The 10407-nt window shown below is 28.9% G+C and overlaps 1 protein-coding gene across 1 annotated transcript; it reads right to left on the reverse strand.

Annotated features, from left to right (window-relative positions):
* Positions 1–617: 617 nt before the first annotated feature.
* Positions 618–8012, reverse strand: LOC100810628 (amino acid permease 8). The gene is made up of 7 exons (XM_003544625.5): positions 7729–8012; positions 6431–6664; positions 5792–5885; positions 5397–5614; positions 2278–2405; positions 1775–1996; positions 618–1085 (listed from the first exon to the last, which is right to left on the reverse strand). Exons 1-7 carry the CDS (start codon positions 7790–7792, stop codon positions 663–665), a joined length of 1383 nt encoding a protein of 460 aa, XP_003544673.1. The 5' UTR covers positions 7793–8012; the 3' UTR covers positions 618–662.
* Positions 8013–10407: the final 2395 nt, after the last annotated feature.

Raw genomic sequence — 10407 nt, forward strand, 5'->3', positions numbered from 1 at the left:
TATTGTCCTAACCATAGTATGAGAATTGTTGAAACTAGAAATGAAAGGTTGGTGAAATTTGTGAAAGTATAGTTCCACGAGATGTAAAAATTAAAGAAGTTAGAATACAACTCTCTTTAGCTTGTATCTCTAGCAGTAAACTCATTTAGTTGTTGTTCCAAAAAATAATGAAGAGAAACAACACGATAATGAGTCCATGATACATAATGAACCTATAGTGGAATTGAAATTTCTGACAATTATAAATTGCTTCTGAGATTTGAAGTTGGGTCTCGGAATTGAATATGCAAAAAAGACATTAGCCACTTTGTTAAAGTGCAGCAAAGGCATCCGAAAGGTCCTCTTAAAAACCGATTCATAAGGGAATAATCAACTCAGCTATATAAGCATTTATCATGTTCATTAACCTCTCGATGTGGGACTCTCAACACGCCCCCTCGAGTCAGGACTTGTCACCTCAAAGCGAGGGCTAGCAGTACTATCCACCACTGTATTTGGTGATTTGTGTATCACTACTCTTTGTATGATAGTAAACCTAAAGGATTGTAAGAGTAGAAACTAAACCAAAAAATGTCAAACACCTATAAATAAATAGATACATAACAAAATGCCATATATTAATATAGAAAGGTATTTATTTCAGATTTTGGTTTCCAAAGGGACTATTGTTTGTACATGAAAAGGTCGCTTTTGTGGAAATCCTGAATAATTCCATGAACTGAACCTACCACAGCGCCCAGTGAAACAATAAAGCTCAGGCAACTTAAAAATTGGAGTCCACACCACCTCAATGATAGTTTCCTAATGCTTTTCTGAGCAATGTGCATTTGTATGGGAATAAAGACAACTAGAGGCCCAAACCCAATTGCTCCAAGAAGGGAAAGAACCTCACTAAAAAACGGCATTACCATCGCAAGAATTGTGGCCAATATTACAAAAATCGTCCTCCAAACTAATCTAAACAAGTTGAAACGGACCATTAAACCGCCCACAATGAATGGATATTCCTTGTTAATGAAATCTGAATTTGGCCAGGCGATGTTAGCACCTATTTCAACTATACGAAAGAATGGTTGACCCATCACCTGTAACAAAATATTGATTTCTCACACATATTAGACATCAATGCTCAAGTAGTCAACCATATATTAATATCACCATCAACTTCCAGACGGAAAGAAAACTTAAATTTTTTGTCCTTAAGCATATAGTTATTTCTAAGTTTAATCACTACAAGAAAAAGTTAGAGCAGATTTGGTTCCGTCTTTGTTTTCTCTTTCTTTTTTTTTCTTTTGCAAATTTGGTCTCCTGCTACTTTAATTGTGTATTATATTTAATATTCAACTGAAATACTAATGTGGGAGTACAATAGAGTCACACATCGGCATGAATATATTGACATGGTAGACCAAAATTGCACAATTAAAACAATGTAAGATCAAATTCCGTTAAGCAGTGACAAGATAAACAGATTATTGACATGTAACACAGTCTCATTATATCAGGTCATTATTTTGAATTATATATTCAGTCTTTACCATTGAATAGTAAGCACCCTTCAAAAAAAATATCCGTTACGCAGTGACATGATAAACAGATTATTGACAAGTAACACGGTCTCGTTATATCAAGTCATTATTCAAGAACAGAAATATAATGATACGGATTAAAAGCGTATATTTCAGTAAATTACAAATTAAATACAAAAATATTTTACAAGAACAAAATTAAAAATGAGTAACTTAATTATGTTTCAGTGAAAGAATGATCGAACCTGATATGCTCCAATCATGTGGATTACGATGAATCCGTTCCCCAGTGCAACCAACCAGAAGGGTTCGGTAAATCCAGTCAAGATGTTCCCAGGTGTGTTATCACCAAAAGCAGCATAGCCAAGGCCACTGCATAGCAAGAACAATATTGCCATTGCTGTGACCCCTAGCACGTTAGCCCTTTTCATTTGTTTATTTTCTGATGGATGGGACTTTAATGTGTCCTAAACAAAGCATGGAATAATCAGATGACACTAGAGATGCTTGCATCTCTTTATTTGCTAAGCTTTTATTAATGAAATATGATATATATATATATATACAACAATTCAAATAGAAATTTATATAATATTATTTTTTTATTTATCTTTCATCGTTATAACATATAATAAATAATGTACAAGAAAAAAATAGACACAAAAATTGCAGTATAAATTATTGTACAAATAACATTTTTCTTTATTAGTTTGCTAAATTAGTGGAAAATAAGTGAACTGTGTGTTACCATTATATCATAAATAACAGTAGCGTAAGTGCATGCAAGAGCTATGTTTCCCAATCCAGTGAAAACCCTCAGAAGTTTATCCTCTGCAGGTAGTTTGGTTCCGGTTATGCTGGTTGCTGCTCCTTTTCCTGTACATATATTGCCAAAATGGGGTTGTAAATACAAGTGTTTTTTTTATGTTACAAAACATCTTTCATGAAGAAAAAAAAATACTAACAATCCCTGCTAAGAAAAATTAACAATACTAACAATGAACATTTGCCTATAAAAAAAAAAAAAAACCAAAAACAACAAGTTTGATGTGATAACCAAAGTCTAAAAATTGACAATTTAGAAGGGATTCCTAGAATCATAACTGTCTATTTTATAATGACACTTGATCCATTTGAATTTTAGATTTATCCACAACTAGATTTTGGAGCTGGACCCCTTGCGCTGTTGCAAGATACGTAAGAGTAACAATGTTAAAATCAAAGCCGAATAATAAGTTGATTTTTCCTTCAGAAAAACAAAAGTTTGATTTTTGTAAAACTTGGTCATTTATTAAAGATTGAGTAGGCCATGGACCATAAATAGATAACTGGAGCTTTCCACCGAAAATACTCGAGCCAACTTCATTGTCACAATTTGTAGCTTGACCTATGAGAAACCACAACAATCCATAACCTTATCCTAAGCTTGTATTCTAAGTAATCTCTGGGGAAGAAAAAGCTAAGTACATTAATTCACCTCAGTATAATAAATTTACGTTTTTATTCTTAAAATATGATGACAACTTTTATATGTACTTTTATTATCATAAAAAATACGCGCGTTTCATTTTCATTTTTGTTATACATGTTTTTGAGCTTTTATATCAAATAATATTAACGTTTTTCTTTAATAAGTTATTCATTTTGCTTAACTTAATTAATATTTAGTTTTCTATGCCAAATGTTGAGTAATATATTTACGCAGCATTATTAAAAAAAAATATTTACACAGCATCAATAATATTTTATTAATTTAAAAATATTTTTTATATATTATAAATGTAAAACTTTTACATTAAGCTCGGGTATGAATTTTTAAAGCAATTATAAATTATAAACATTAATAAACTTATCGTACATACTTTTTCATATAACTGACCCGCATTTAATATCATCAATTGCATACATGTTTATCTTTAAAAAGTATATTATACGTGTCTCAATTAACTTTTTTATTTTCACAATTTTAATTTCAAATTACTTCATTTTTTTTATCTAAATACTTTTGTTAATAATTTCTTCAAAAATATTAATATATAATTTTTTTTAAAAGTTCTAATGTAGTTTATATTATTTTTTTCTTACTCAAAATCCAGGACATTTATAATTGAGAGTAAAAAAAACACCCTTAGTCACCGAGTCCCGTGTTCCAAAAAAAGAAAAAAGTCACTGTGTCCCGTGACTAGTTGATTCTTCAGGCCCAATTAATTGAGTCCGGGTTCTCTCAAGTACTAGTAGGGGTGGCAACAGTGGGCGGGGGATTTCGGATTTGAAATCCATCCCACGTTTTAAAAAATATATATATTTTTTCATATACTTTACAAAAATTATAGATTAAATTATTGATTACATTTCAATTCAATCATTATATATATAATTTAATAAAAAAAATAAAAAACAAACATATTTAAGAATTAAATTATAATTTTAATTAATAAATTTTTAATAATTAATATTATAATTATAATATTACTCAAACTAAAATATATTTTTCATCCTCGTAATTTCATCCTCGTAAATAAGAAAATGTTCAAAATTTATTTCTATAAAATTTCCAGTACGTTTTTCATCTCATAAACTTAAAATATATTATTTTTACATTAATTATACATATAATAAATGTAAGATATGATATTTTTTTACTGTCATGCATATAAACCATGTAAAAAAACCATACACATAAATTTAGATGTACTAACCGTATCAGGACAAAAAACATATTTTAATTTATTATTTATTTAACTATTAAAAGGATTATTCTATATTTTAATAATTATAAAAAATAAAATATGAAATAATTACATAATTATATAAAATCTAGGCCAAAACGGGATTTTCCCGTCAAACTCACTCATGGCAGAGTCAGACAGGTACCTAGAGGGTTCTAAATAGCTCCGTTACGAGAGAGAAAGACTCAAAGGTTTGTGTGGCCACAAAATTCTTAAGTATTTATCTATCCTACCGGAGCTGCCCGGTCCCTGTAAGGAGTCAAATCCCATTGAATAGTATTGAGCACATATCTAAATATAACTAGACAGGAAAAACAAGTGCCTTCCATAAATATTTTATGGTTCCATAAATATATTTCAGTTGTTTTAGTTTATATCCAAATTTAAAAGTATCAATTAACTTTCAGAAAAGTAATTTTATTTACTAGTATCACATTTATATACTTCATCAATTCATAATTATACTTTAATTCTTTTAACAACAACATTTTAGTTAAAAAACATTATTAATATTGTTAAAAAATATTATTAATATTCTTAAAATATATACATTATCATGAACTATAAATAATCGGATAAACTAATTTCTAATCTACGAATTTGGTTGTCGTATTTTGTTTTCGAGATATTAATTTTCAGATTTCAAAAAATTCTCAATTTTGGTATAATTCTTCTCGCATACGTTTTTTGTTTAATTTAACGGATGACTAAATGATGAGTCAGTATTGTGAGGACGTGGAATTACCATTTAACAATTAAAAAAATAAAAGAAATAAACGCATGCACTGTTATGGGTTTTATTTAAGCAATAGCTCTTGTTTGTAAGGTGCCTCAAACTAGGCTCTTTATCAATATGCATACATCGGAGATTAGTTCTTATTTATGCTATATGGCTGCATAAATACTTTGTAAACTTCTGATTGTGGTGGGGTAGTATTCAGTTTAGAGGCTGTTTTCGGTTTATGTATTGCATTATTGCACCACTGGTGCCTTCATATTATCTATATACTATATTTTTGGTTGTCCCAAAAAATATTAAAACGGAGGGAGCAACAGACAGATACTTGATACTTCTATAAGTAAAATCTGGTAATTAATATTCAACTATTTCGATAATTTAATGAGGACAAAAAAGTACCTGAGAGGACGACCAAGAGACACAGCCCACTGCCAATGAATACATAACCAAAAGAGGTGATACAGGCAGCAGTTGAGAGCCATGTAAGCTCATGGAAGTTTGGAATTTGGGACAAGAAAAGTTGCAAGATCCCAAAACCGATCATGAAGGGATTATTCAAAAACTTGCAAGAAGCTGCATCTCCTGTTTTGTGGATGCAAATTGCTTTCCTTATTGCTCTGCCATATCACACTCACATCATAAAACATAAAAGAAGAAAAACTTATATAAAGATTTGCAAATAGTATCAGACCTAGAGAATAATTTACGCATGGGAAAAGTTAGACTTTGATCATCTCATTTGCATATTGTGATAAATACAAAAAAATTTCTTTAGTAGTAATTATTTTACGTACACCAAGCTTGTGGAGGAAGTTATTGTGTACCCCACTGTGATCCCAGCGAGCTTGGTATATTGAACCAATCCACAAAACACATGCATTGTTCCACCTATTACCAAAGTAATATGGAATTAATAAATTGAAATAAGCCAGGAACAAAAGCAAATGTCTAACTTTGGTGGTATGATTCCAATTCCATTAAATATTTCAGAAGATAAAGTATAAAGCTATATTATTGATTAAAAAAATAAGTAAATTTTAACAATTTCTTAATTTCTTATACATGTACATGTATTTCATCATAAATTCATTTTTCAATCAATAGGTGTAATTTACACTAATAAGTTCTAACTCAGCTGGTTGAGCAATGTGCGAGTTATTGAACACTCCTTGATACTTGAGCTTGAATCCTATGGATCAACTAAGGTATAATTTACAATCTTTTCACTAAAGTGCAACTCTTAAAATTCATAACTTCGCAGAGTTGCCATGTATCTGTGTCGTTTTACTATTTTAGGGCATATTAATTAGCTGTCAACTATTTATTGATGTTTAATTCTCACTAACAGTTATGTATCTGGCAACTAATCAGTAGCAATACTTGGGGGAAAAAATCAGGTACTGAAATAATCAAATTATGAAAGTGTAGAATACCTAAGTAAGCCTTGACAGCCTGCATATAAGTATAATTTCTCTTGCCAGTGACAGGGTCTGGATATCTGTAACAATCAGCTACAAGATTGTAAGTGAAAATGGAGACAGCTGAAAAGGTAATGATACTGGCTATGCCAGCTAACCATCCTAGTTGTGCCATAACCCATGCCAAAGACAGCACCCCTGCCCCTACAACCACTGTTATAATGTGTATGCTAGCAGTCCACACATTCCCTGGAAACAAAACACAAACATGTTCTATTTAGCTTCATTCTGGATTGGAAAATCAGCAATTTATATTGTGTGTACATGCATAACAAATCATGAATGTATTAGAATATTAACTGTTGATTTTCTCATTAAGGACAGAAATTACTTACTTTACCTAAAGTGAGTTAAGAGAAGTCAAATCTGCACAAGATACTCAGTTTTTACTTTTTCAGCTTTGGTCTTTCCTTGTTTCTCTGTTTGGTACATGGTCTTTCTTGATATAAATGTAATTTACATTCTTGAAAGTGATAACTTGTTTTAATTTTTGAAAGCTTATGTGATGTCTATAAAATCATAAAAATTGATCTACCAAAGCATCAACTGGTTGATAAATTTACTCTCACTAAATTATCAACTTATGAACAATTTCATTCTTCCAAAAAATTAATTTATTAACCACTAGAATCAAGTTATTCAGAGATCCATGTCGCTTTAACCACTGATATAGAGAGCAAATCCAAAGATAAAGTTTTCAAGAATGAAAGAATACAATACAAAATATTACTTCTAAAGATGAAAATGAATATTAATTCAAAAGAATTGCAGATAAAGAAAAAGGCTAATGTTATCTTAACCAGTAACCAGTCAAGGTAAAAAGTAAACATAAGCTGTATTTAAATTCTAAAATTAAATTACATAATAAAAAATGCTTCATAGTTAATTAGAATACTGGAAATAAAAATGAATATCGCAATTAATATCCTTTAGCATTTTCCAACTAAAATATGAACATAACGCTGGCTGTCTTTTCAACAAAATAACAATTTTTCCAACTTTAATTTTCAAAAATTGAGACCCTAAATAGATTTCATATTGATGAGGTAGATGAATGAGAAAATCAGGAACTGCAACAACCATGTCGGTGCAAATAGGAATTTAGCATGCAGTCCCAGCTTAAACCTATTTCATAACTTTTCAAATTTTTAATCATACTAAAAGAAAGAGATATTTATAACCCAGAAGAGCTGGTCATGGAAAATTTGAAGAAAAGAATATTAAAAGTGAAAAAATTAAGAAAGAAAACGAACCGGTTCTTCTGATTCTGCCATCATCGTCGAGTTCCAGTTCGATAAGGGGCTTGGTGTTGTCCATTGAGATCCCCTTTTCCGTTCGTTCCGTCAAGACTCAAGCATCAACACTCCCAGAACTAAGGACCATTTGACTTCACCTCTTTCTTTGGTGTTTGGTGGAAATGAAATGACGCCTTCTCTATATTCGGCCAAATGAATCAGATAAGAATTAATAGAGAAGGAAAAAGACAGAGAAGGGATAGAAGACAAACCAACCCTTCTTTATTTTATTTTAGAGGAACAAATCAACCCTTCTTCTTTACACATTCGAAAATTATGATTATTGATTAATGTCTTACAGATACTTTTCTATTACCTTAACACTTAAATAAGTTTTTTTCCCTTTAGTTAGGGCTTTTTCATTTTTAGTTCTTCTGATTTCTTATTTATTTCATTTTTGTTAAATAAGTTAGTATTTTTTTTTCAATTTTAGTTATTATGGGTATTTTTAATTCATTTTTACTCTTTATAAGTTTTCATTGTCTTATTTTAGTCTCATTATAACTTTTTTTCATTTATATCTCTCACAAGTTCGGGCATATAAAATAAAAATATATCGGAATTGAAAATAAGCAAAATATTTTTTGTGGATCAAAATTAAACAAAAAACATAAATTTACAAGAACTAAAATAAATAAATAAATTTATAGGAATTAAAATTTAAAAAATATAAATTTATGAGACCAAAAATATATTTAAGTCTTATGCTTACTAAAAATAATTTTGATTAAATTAAAAAATAAAATAAATAAATAATGAAAAACAATGATTTTATCCATTCCAATTTTTTGAAGTGTTAAAACCGATTCTTGGTCAGTCTTACAAGGTTCTATATTCTTTTAAAGAAAACGGAACAAATAAAATATGGATGGGAGAAATGACTCACTAAAAATGATTAAGGTAAAAATCACTAAAACTATAAATATACCGCACCAATATTACAATGAGAAAAAAAAAAATAGATCAAGATATAATTTATTTAATAGTTTAATAAGATATTTTGTTCATTCTTACTTCATGTAAGTTTTTTTTTCAATTTTCATTCTTGTAAGCATCAACTTATGAAAACTATAAATGAAAAAAATTAAAATCTTACATGAACCAAAATTAAAAAAAAATATAAACTTAGAGAACTAAAAATGAGAAACATATCTTATAGAAACTAAAATTCAAAAAACATCAATTTATAGAAACTAAAATTATAAAAATATACATACAGGACCCAATAAACTTACAGTAAAAATTAAACTTGTTAACTTCAAAATGGCTCCTTTATTATTTTTTCTTGTTGGTTGCTAGCATCAAATTAAAAGAGTGAAACCAATGGAAGTTTAGTCTAACAATAGAAGTAGTCTCTCCAACGTGGTGAATTGAGGTTTGAATTTTTATTAGAAGAGATGTTCATATTTAGTGTGCCATCATGTTTGCAACCGAATTACTTTTGAAGGAGAAGACTCATCGGAAACAAAAAAAAATAAAATTAAAAGATTGATATTTTTTCACAAATTGTTAATATATATACATATATATGTTATATAGTCAAATTATTATATATTAAAACATATATTATTACAATAATTATATTTTAATTATAATAATAATTGTATTAACATAATTGATATAAGTTTTATTAATATTTAAAAGGGCATTGTACAAAATTGGACTTTTTTTTTACTTATACTATCTATTATCCACCACCAAATAATACACAAAACATAAAGTTGTTCTGTAATTCAAAGTTTGTGTTATTTGTGTTTGTTCTCTCTTTCGCTGTATATCAAATGTATCCTTAATTATTTTTTTAAGAATTAAATTGTTACTTATTTTATCATGCTTTATTATTAATATTATTATTGTTGTTCACAAGATATTTGAATCAACGTGTCAGCTTTGCGCCAGTAGATCCTTTAATATGAACCAATCATCATTCACGTGGGGAATATTGGTCATGGTTTGGGTGCTTGTTGCAAGTTGTTCAAAATTATGTATTTTTTTAGTATGTAAAAGAGTATATAGATTGTGCACGCATTTCTAAGAAAATTATTTGATTCTCACGTCACAGAGAAATTAATTTGATACATTTTAGTCGGTACAAAATGTGGATATAGTTTTAATATTTTAATTAAATTTAACTTTTAATAATTGAAATCAAGTTTTCCTATTAATTTTTTTCTTAAATTAATTGATATTTAAAAACAGATTTAAAATAAGAATATTCAAGATGATATATTTACATTTATATCTTTTTATATAAAAAGGAAGTAGTTGTAAAAATATATTTGCAGAAGTGAGATTCAAAATAATTAAGACTATTCATCTTCTTTTAAATCTAAAATCACAAAGTGAGCACGGAAAATAAATTTTTCAACTCTAACTAGCAAGTTCTCCACTATCCTTTTTGGATAAGTAAGAGTCTTGCTTGCAAGCAAAGAGAGATGATAGTAGGTTGGGATTCTTGTAACCCATACCACTATCCTTTTTGGATAAGTAAGAGTCTTGCTTGCAAGCAAAGAGAGATGATAGTAGGTTGGGATTCTTGTAACCCCAACTTCATATAAACAGACTAAGACATCATATTAATGTTGACCCAGATCACATAAGGCTCTATCAAATTGTAAGTTACCAATAGTACAAGGC

The sequence above is a fragment of the Glycine max genome, chromosome 14 (assembly GCF_000004515.6).
Source record: "Glycine max cultivar Williams 82 chromosome 14, Glycine_max_v4.0, whole genome shotgun sequence".
Taxonomy (NCBI): Eukaryota; Viridiplantae; Streptophyta; class Magnoliopsida; order Fabales; family Fabaceae; genus Glycine; species Glycine max.